General features: G+C 36.2%; 1 protein-coding gene across 1 annotated transcript; it reads left to right on the top strand.

The window, feature by feature from the left end:
• The first annotated feature begins 7,436 nt into the window (after positions 1-7,436).
• Positions 7,437-10,221, top strand: LOC136976452 (uncharacterized). The gene is made up of 4 exons (XM_067271733.1): positions 7,437-7,901; positions 8,994-9,139; positions 9,754-9,788; positions 9,865-10,221. Exons 1-4 carry the CDS (start codon positions 7,753-7,755, stop codon positions 10,159-10,161), a joined length of 627 nt encoding a protein of 208 aa, XP_067127834.1. The 5' UTR covers positions 7,437-7,752; the 3' UTR covers positions 10,162-10,221.
• Positions 10,222-10,430: the final 209 nt, after the last annotated feature.

Genomic DNA, 10,430 nt, shown 5'->3' with positions numbered 1-10,430 from the left:
TTTTCTCTCTCTCTCTCTCCTTGATAGGATTTATCTCCCGACGTCACACTACCGTTTTATCGAATGGTCTTCGCAAAAATGCACTTTTAAATTGATTTTTACCCCCCGAAAATTGACGGCTTAAAAAGAAAATAATTCCGAATTCCTTTAGTTTTTTATTTAACGACTTCGTTACACGTTAAATTTTAAAGTAACAACGTTTAAGTTGAAATTCGTATTAAATCGGATTAAATTATGGCGAAAACTAAAAGGAGAGTAAATATTAATCGGAGGTTAACGAGTCGAATACCAGCTATTTATAAATATTTTCATTGATGTTTATTATTATATGTTTCAAGAGTTCGACGAATTAGCAATTTTAGTTTTCTAGATTTATAATTTTCATTTAAATTGTTACTGATTAGATATAAAATGTAATACAGTAATGTCGATTCAGAAATATCCCAAAACCCGTGCTTGTAGATTTTAATTTTTCCTTGTTAAATTAAAAATTAAAAAAAAACTAAAATTGTAAAAGCAATCAAATTTCAGAAGGAAATAATTACAAAAAATGTCGGTTAATAAAATTCATACACCGGAAATCAATCATCGTAGTATATAATAACTACAGTAAATATAACACAGTAACTAATATCGCTAGACTTTTACACCGGACATTGCCTTGCCGAAACCACGTGACGTGTCAAACAAAAGTCAATGGCTGCGTTGGACACAGTCAACAGTTGTAACCGAGCAAAGGTGTTACGTAATTACATCTGTTGAACGACGAGTGACGTACGCGTTGGAACGGGAACAGCATTCATCGATCAGTTGCGGCTAGCGATGGAAGAAGCTACCAAACGTGACGTCAAAACACCAAGCACGTTCCTAAACAAACTACTGGAGAAGGCTAGAAAAATACTCAACGGCTCCGGAACCGTCGAGTCTGTCGTTATAACTTGTTTGGAATTTACGAGACGTGAAAGATTATTCAAACAAAAAATGTGTACTGTTGTAGCCCACGTTGAAAAACGTCGAACATCGATCCTTATCTCCATTTCCTTCCTCTCTTCCGAGAACGTATATCAATTTGGCAAGACCTCATACTACGGTACAGTGTTCGATCGATCTCGACGAACAATTGAGAATGATCGAACGGTTTCTTAACGTTCCGGCTATGGATTAGAGTCGCCACTTAGAGTTGGATCCACACTTAAGGATTTTTAAGGCTCGCCTCCTGGCGCCGGGTTTGTGAAACTATATTTCACAATTTAAAAATTACTCGAAATTCCGATATTACAAGCTCCGTTTATGGATAATTTTAAAGCATGGTTTAAAAAAAATTTAGCTAGACTTAAAATTAATGAACGATATTGAATTTACAGCCAGATTTTCCGTAATGCCAAACAGACTGCACATAACATAAATACTTAGTTAATTTATTAACGCGAAAAATGGCAGCTTCCAGCTACCATAATGCTAATCAAACTCTCTAAAATCATATAATGAAACTATATACAGGGTGGGCCAGCGAAAACGAAACGGCAGAGTGTTCGTGTTCGTCCAAGCAAAGCGCTCGGACAGGTCGATTTTACTCTCGAGGGGACATCTTTTGCAATAAAGTTTTTGCGATTCTGAATAAAACAGACAACAAAAAATTTTAAAAACTCATTTATTTTGTATTAACTAAACAAACATTTATTTCGAAAAAAATGTTTGTTTAGTTAATATTCAGAATCGCAAAAACTTTATTGCAAAAGATGTCCCCTCGAGAGTAAAATCGACCTGTCCGAGCGCTTTGCTTGGACGAATACGAACACTGCCGTTTCGTTTTCGCTGGCCCACCCTGTATAACAAAAACACTTGAGTTCATAAGAAAATGTGTTTAAATATTAACATTTAATGTATGTTAGCTTAGTTTTCGTTTCATTAATCAGTGAATTTATATCAAAATTCCTGCATATAATAACACAGAAATGTATTTGTGTGTTATACAAGAAAAGGTCGCTAATGTGGTTTCGAGCTCCATGCTGCTCTCGAACGTCATCTTAGTTACGCCGCTAACGTTCGAATGCAATTTATTTGACCATTTAGATTCCGATTATCGCAACATACGCATTCGGAAATGATGAAAATAATGTTAATGGATAAATAACATTACGTCAATATGTGAACATACTAAATGAAATTAATCTGACGATAACCGGGTGTTACAATGGTGCCGTTAAACATCGCAGTGTTACCTTGTGTCACTACAGGGTTTGGCTTTGGTTACGCGATTTTGCTGCGAAACGTTGGCTTATTTTAACGTCGTAAAACCTGTCGTCCGACATGACTACCGTCGATACCAGCAAATGGGACATTAGAGAGGTTGCGGCCGACATTTTCATCGCGAAAACGTGTACGTCGGACGTTCGGCGCCACCTTCCTGTAAGTCTAGAAGTTTGACATTGGCGTTTGGAACGTCACTGGAATCACGTTCGACGTTCCAAACGCCATTGTCAAACTTCTAAGCTTACAGGGAGCTGGCGCTGAACGTCTGACGTACACGTTTTCGCGTTGAAAACATCGGCTGCAACCTCTCTAATAAATTTTTTATTTAATTTTTGGGATTTTTTCCACGGGTATATTATAGAATACAGTATTACGTCAAAGTGACCCGTGGTTGAGGGTGGAGGTTTACGTATCTTCTCAATCTCTTTTATGATTAATTTGCGGAAGTTTTTACTCTATCCCAAGGAGGGGCAAAACCCTCTAAACATACCTAAAATTCCCGTAAAACTAAGGCCAGGAACACACATGCGTAAAATTCAGCGTAAAATCTAGTATAAAACAGAAAGTAAAAATTTTTCTGAAATTTTGGCTGAAACAGAACTGAAAATAGAGTAGAGCGTGTCTCTACTTTTTACGCCGTAAAATTTTTACGCCAAAATTCCTCCAATAAAGAGAAGTCTTTTCTGTGACGTCAAAGTAGACACGTGCTTTTTATTCTAACAATGGCGGCAACGAGGGTTAACCGAACAATTGTGACGGTCTCGAAAAAACAAAAAATAAATGAAATACAGGGGTTTATCGAATCCGTTCGACCACATTAGTGTCATGCATAAAGACACTGTATTTAAACAACGTTTATGGATGGCTGTAAGTGCAAAATTTCAAACAACAGGTAGGTCTTGTAAAATCGATATATAGGCCTAGTATTTAGATCACACGTTCTTTATTTGAATTCGGAATATAAGTCTATTAATTTAAATTTTCTATATTATAGCAGAGGAAGTGGAGAAAAAATGGAAGGTACAAAGGGATAGATAGCCTATACGAGAGGAAAAAGTTAATAAAATTAGCACTGTTGGTGGCAGTAGTGTTTCCTATTCGGCCAGAATTTTTACGTATGTGTGTTCTGGCATAAAAGCGTAAAACAGAAACTGAACTGAAAGCTGATTTCTGATTCAGTTTTCTGCCACACAATTTTACGCATGTGTGTTCCTGGCCTAACAGAGTTCCCCAAAACTGAAACAAGTTCTGCTTAGTTTTGCTCTAGGGTGCATCGCATAAAAATATATATATATATTAGTCTTTTGACCCCCTCTGGGGACACTCTTGACGTGGGAAAATTATTTAGAGGTAAGAATATTTTTATAATAATACGGATATGTGGATGAAGTTTATGGTTATTTTTTGTATAAATACCAGTCATAAAACTTTATCTCGGCACGTGTTGAAGTTCTTTTCGGAGGAGTATAGCAAATGTGGCTCCTTAAACCACCTACACTAACCAAAGCTACTTTATTGTAAAGATAACTCAATAAATAATTGTTATTTAGAAGGACGTAGTCGTTAACAGAGGAAGCCATTTTCGTTTCAATTCCCTTATCAATGCCGACCCCCTCGTTACGTATATTTAGTCACAACGTCATCGTATTCTTCATTATGAATCCGTAAATAAAACATACAAGATTATACATGCAGTATACAATTTGTGTGCATACAAGATCCGAAAGAGAGGAGATACGTCCCAGTCAGTTACAAATATAGGACCACACCCTTTATAAAGTATCTAACTGTAGAAAAATTGAAATTATTGCGATTTCGTGAAATATTTATAACTAAATGACCCGTTTCTGTTATACAGATTCACTCTTTCAATACTAAGAATGCAGCAACGAGTTGAGTAACTTTCCCGGAATAAAGTTAAAATTGTTCGTGGCGCCATCTGTTACAGAAAGTTTTAAATTAGTAATAGAAGATTTTATTATAAAAATGGCAAAAAATTAATTTCGAGCTAGAAACGAGTTTTATATTATAAAAAAGACTTCTAAATGCTAATAAAAGAGTAAAATTTCATTAAGTCCGATACCACGCAACACACGACCCCCCTCTCCCATAATACCTGGACGTTTAACCACCAAAATATAATGGCATCAATGCATCTAAATATACAAATTTCTGAAATTTGTATATTTAGAGGCATTGATGCTGTCAAAAATTTCAGAAATTTTCGACGAGACACTTGAGTTAAGTTTCAAAGTAAGTGAACAAAATCCCCCACAACACCACACAGAAAAAAAAACTCAAATTTTTTTGCCTTACTCGATGTTTCAAGGCTCCCTCGAGTCTAAAGTGTAAAAATTCCTGGAGTGGGGGTCATTTTTGACCGATTGCCATACTTTCCCCTCTGTACAACAGTAAGGGAAGTGAAATGTATTTTGACCCATCAATAATAGTTATGCAAATTATTACCGATTTACTAGAAATTTTACCCGTAATAAGGGGATTTAGTGTAACAAACACTACCCCTTGTGAACATACAGAATTATTAGCAAATAATCTAGAATTAATTCATCATATTTTGTATTTCGTAACTAGATAACCTATAAAATTTCGATATAACTAATCAAAGAAATGGGGCATAATACTCTAATTCTAGAAAAACAGTACTCTGAACTGTGATTAATCGACACTGCAAATATTGCGTGTATTATTCACAATTCACTTATTACAAAGCGATAGTAGCACAATGTGTGTAGGGAAATTACGAAATGTTATCTATATCTCTTATTATCTATCAAACAATGGAGAAGAGACAACTAGTTAAGCAAATAACAAGGTTATACATTAGCGTCGATAAATTAAAGAAGTTGTTTCAGTTGGTAGAGGGAACTCGGTTAGTTTTAGGGGAATTTCGGGTCTGTTTAGGGGTTTTCTTGACGGGAGATTGGCAACATTGTAGAGTCGAAATTGTCATTGATGATTTAACTGTACAAAATAATAATGGCGCCAATCTTGTCTGATAAATCCCGTGTTTGCGTCTTTCAGTTTTTGGAATAATTCGAGTAGGGGAAAGTGGTGCAAGATGGGGCCATGGGGTAAGACCGAGACGTCTGTTTATTCGTGGTTAACGCGCTTTCGTCTAGCTGTTATTTGGGGAACTAAATGTCAACCTCAAAAGGGATGACGGGACGAGAAAACGTCCGAATCTCTCTCTTTGTTTGGAAGTAGGACAGTTTTCCACGTTTCAGCAATACTTCCACTAATTTTTGCCCGCTACAAAGTTTCTACAAAATAAATATTATTGTGAACTTTTACATTACCTTTTAGATGAAGATATTATGCTATTCGAAGTAACCTTTAAGACTGAAATTGTTTAGTTTTGAAATAAAGTTCACCCGTGTTTGCAGTCAGTATGAAAAGTGCACGTTGGGGCAAGATGGTGGGGGGCATCTTGCCCAACATTGGACACGAATTCTGCTGCTGGCTAGAGGCACTGCAATATAGTGCAGTCAACTAGTTTTAAATTCGTTGTCATTAATAATTCTATATCACCTTTTCGAATATATAAAATAATAATTTTAAAAATGATCTTTTTATAGAAAATGAAATATTCCACTTTTAAATCATATCTAACTTTAATAAATTTATGCAATATATGCTGTATTACTTTATTATTTATGTTTTTACGTTTTATTTTATTTATAAAAACATTTTTTTAATTTAAATACTATCTTAACAAGAAATAAAATGTGAGATAACAATCGAAATAAAAATATTTTTCCACGAAAAATAGTATCGTCTGCTTACAAAATAGCGAAACTGAGCACGCGCGAAGTGACAGTATCGTCTGGTACAGTAAATACGAGTAAGTTCAAACTTTTATATTCATTTATACGGAAAATAACAATAAATGTAGCCGTTGTGATAAATGGGCACACTGTTCTTGTGCCAATATCGAAGAAAACGACAGTTTAACCATTTTAATTTGCCCTTCCTGTATATAAAAGTAAGGTTAATGTTACCTATGGTTCCAAAATGGTGGTTCGTCTCTGATTCCAGCAAATAGAAGAAGGGAAACAGTGGAAACGCACGTTCTAACCTAACCTAACCCATTCTAATAATTTTGTTGGTAATAATTATGATAATTTATTAGAATAGGTTAGGTTAGAACGTGCGTCCCCAGTGTTTCGCTTCCTCTATTTGCTGGAATCAGAGACGAACCGCCATCTTGGAACCATAGGTAACATTAAACAAAAATAATATCCCCATCTCACCCCATGGTGGGGCAAGATGGTGCATTTACATATAATTTTAAAATATTAAATTCTCGTTTTTAAAAACGTTTTTCAAAAATTAAATTTTTATATATTACCAAAGTTGCTGAGAATAAAAAAATTATTGTTCTCATTAAAGTGGTTCCCATCTTATGACTTTTCAAACCTTAACGTCCTCATCCTGCCCCACCTTCCCCTATATTTTCATAAATTTATATCGTTTTGACGTCATTTTCTCATATTGTAAAACTGAAGCGATGACGTCGAATTGCCTCAACATCCCGATCCAGTTTTAATTTGTATGGGGTAAAGAATACAAAATGTAGGGAGCGCCCAAAAGATGTGGTGAAAAAATTGCAGGAAGTTGTTAAAAACGTACCGCTGTACATTAAATTTTATTTCCAGAGGCTTCGCCCGATTGTCTTAAATAGCCCAACTTTAAGGCCCGTTCCACCCGCGAGTTTCCAACAGAGAGCAATGGCGGCTCACCTTCAGTATCAAAGATATAGAGTTGTTTTTCATGGAAAGCAGTCGTGTTTCGTGGAAAAGAATCGAGCCTTTCGCATTTCTCAACGCTTCCCGCGGAGTCCTGTGCAAATCTCAAAAGGGATTGACGGGTTTTAATCGTAATTTCTTAATTTTGTAACAAACAAAAGGACACTTTCAGAGAAATGTCAATCGAACAATATTACTTTCTATATATTGAATCTACCTTACAAAATTCCCAGCTTTATTCGGAAGGGGTGTGCATCTGCTTCCTGTATATCCCCTGCATCTTCCCTTCCCTAGAGTTGAACTTTGTCATTATAATCTCACCAAATAAACGATTATTTTGGAATTTTTATTCCCCTGGTACTATACTCGACTGTGTCATAATTTGAGTAGAAGCAGAAATCATACAGAAAACCATTTCGTAGTGTGAGAGTCAGTCGAGCCCACGTGTCTTTCTTACATTAATTACTATTTCAGTATTGATTTAAGCATTTTTATTACTATTGTACAAACAAGGCTTGGTTTGGTTCATTTCCATTACGTGCAATGTGACATCTCGAACATAAAAAGTGCAAAAATATGTATTTATTTAAAAACGTGCGTCATTTTATTTACCATCCGAAATTTTATCTTTAAAGAATTTATCTGCTGATAAAGGAAAATCTGCGTAAGGGAGGTGGTGTTATTCTACAGATAAGATTCCGAGAGGTAATATTCTGCCATATTTTCGGAAAAAATGAAGTATTTCGTTGTAATATTGCTGGTGGTCGTGATTTTCGCTTATTTCGTCCAATGCAAGAAACAATCGGAAAATAAAGGTAAAAAGGAACACAAAGATTCGAAGAGTAAGAAGAACGAAGGTTACGAATCGAAAGATAAAAACAGGTAAGCGCCTACGTAACGCCTATTAAACTCTTATAGTTCGCGTGCACGGTACATCCTGGCTTTTGCCACACGTTATTTTCAGGATGAGTTTATGTTCTTAGAAATACCATTTCGACCGTTGAATCGTATAATACAATACCGTTACCAGGATAACATACACATAATATACACATAAAATATATATTTTCCTCCCCTTTTTGACCTAAATTGAATCGTGTACTCCAAAAGGGGCCCAACTCCCGCATCGTAGATGCATAGAAAGTATAACAGTGGCCCGGCTTCAGACCTTTATGCGCAAAGTAAAGGTTCGAATATTGAAGTCCAACGCAAATTTTACAAAATTGTGTCGATGCGTGCAATCAAAACCATGGTTTTACAAGTTTTATAGTCCGAAGTACAGGCAAATAAAAAAAAAAAAGATTCGCTTGATGTCGGGTGTGGAAACTTTACGTTTTAGACAAGGAGGGTAGCAAACCGTGGCACGAAACGTATCATAAGATTTCTTTATTGCCAGATATATCGGGCTCCGTTCTATCGTGGGTCTGGCTAAAAATGGCCTCTTAGTGGCCACGGGCCAAACAAGTTTTTAAAACTTTTTGATAATTTTTTTATATCATTTAAATCAGTGATTCCCAAACTTTTTCGATCCACCGCCCCCTTTGTTCCATAAAGTTATACCCAACGCCCCCTAACCCATTTTCTCTTGTGTGAGAAAGGATTGCAAATATTCTTAGGAAAACTTTTCTATGAATCTCAAACTTTGGGCCCTTACCGTACATTGTTCTCAACATCTGGAAACCATTAAACGCAATGTTTCCTCTTATCAATTTAACAGAGGAAAGGGAACGGCTGTCAGTGACCCCAACTTTTGCCTTTGGTCACCGTTCAGTACGCTGCCTCCAGTGCCCCTAGATTTACTCACCGCCCACAAGGGGGCGTTATCGCCCACTTTGAGAAACGCTGATTTAAATTAATATAATAAATAAAAACTAAGTGAATAAATTCGAAAATTTTGAGATAGAATTAGTATTTTATAAATATATTTTTGGACAGTTTTAATTCTCAATTAATATTCCTGATTTGATATTGTAGGAAGGATAAAGAGAAACAAACAGAAAACGAAAAGTATCAGAAAGATTCGAAGAAACACGGTAAAAAAGCTAACAAAGAAGAAAATAAAGATCAGTTGAAAGAAGAAGAGAATACCGAATCTAAGAAGGAAGAAAAGACTAAAACAGGTTGAAAACAATTCCTTTATTATAAACGTACGGTACCAATGTTTCCCAATCGGTGAGTCGCGAACTACAATACGTATCCTTACTTACACTCTACAAGCGGCCGGATGGCCGAGCGGTCAAGGTTAGCAGCCTGCCGCCCTGGGGGACCCGGGATCGAATCCGGACGGGTCGAAAAATCTCCAGGAATTTTTCGGGGGGTGGTTCGTCCGGATATGTCGGTCCCCGTCCCTCACCACCCGGCAGCCCCATTGTGGGCCTGGCCGAACCCATAATGGGCTTGCTATAAGAGGCTCTCTTAGTGCCCACTGGGCGGAAAGAGTTACAAAAAAAAAAAAACTTACACTCTACATGCCATAATCTTGCTCGTTATGACGATCCTGTCCTTCGATGGCAGCACGAGCAAGAGATTTAGAACTATTCCGTACGATAAATTGAGGAAATTCATATCGAATTCGAACCCGGATCCTTCAGAGTATATCAGTTCATTCGAACCTTAACAAAGGATAATACCTTAAGTAAACATTATCTAATAAGGGAAACACTGGAACAATGTTCAATAAACATGTTTATTAAAAATTATATTCAACATATTTATTTTAAAATAATTTCCTTAGAAAAAGAAAAAAAGCAAAAGAGTAGTTCTAAGAAGGTAAGTGTGTGTTTTTTTCCATTAAAATATATATATATATATTTTCACAATGCTTAAGAGTTTCTCGAACGTTCAGGATAAAACCAAAGAAAAACCCAAAGAAGAATCGTGCAGCAAAGACGCGTGCAACGAAAATCCTGCAGAAGCCAAGGGGGGCGAAACGCTTTGCAAAACTCACGCAGATTGTCAGCCTGGCTCTTGTTGTAATCCTTCAAGTGGCTGTCAGCAAATCGATGCACGAGAAGGGCAAAAGTGTTGGAATTCGTGCATGTGCGGCAATGGATTATTATGTTTTATGAATAATCAAGATCAGAATGCGGTCTGCAAAACTCCCGTCCAAGATGATATTAATACGGGAACTTATCTTCAATGATTCAATTTTTTTGTAGTAAACTCTTAAATAAAATCATTTTCATTAACTATGGCCCAAAAATCTCCGTACGGGATTGTGTTGCCCGATTGCTCCGTACATTGTTACCCGATAATATATCTATTTCAACACTACAGTCTAGTGTTTCTCGACCTGTTATGATCTTTGGCCCCTTTTGAGGTTAACAATTTTCCGTGGTCCTCCATAATGGAAGCTCGGGGAAAAATTAAAAATTCCATAAATTTTTTTGAATATTTCAAAATCAATTTTTA

This window comes from Centruroides vittatus, unplaced genomic scaffold (genome assembly GCF_030686945.1).
Source record: "Centruroides vittatus isolate TY-2023 unplaced genomic scaffold, ASM3068694v2 contig_1112, whole genome shotgun sequence".
Classification (NCBI taxonomy): Eukaryota; Metazoa; Arthropoda; class Arachnida; order Scorpiones; family Buthidae; genus Centruroides; species Centruroides vittatus.
Note: the sequence above shows the minus strand (reverse complement) of the source record. Positions and strands in the feature narration are given on the sequence as shown.

Coding starts and splice junctions, on each gene's coding strand:
- LOC136976452 (XM_067271733.1), top strand. CDS start 7,753: ATGAAGTATTTCGTTGTAATATTGCTGGTGGTCGTGATTTTCGCTTAT. Junction 9,140..9,753: donor GGAAGAAAAGACTAAAACAG/GTTGAAAACAAT, acceptor TAATTTCCTTAG/AAAAAGAAAAAAAGCAAAAG. Junction 9,789..9,864: donor AAAAGAGTAGTTCTAAGAAG/GTAAGTGTGTGT, acceptor TCGAACGTTCAG/GATAAAACCAAAGAAAAACC.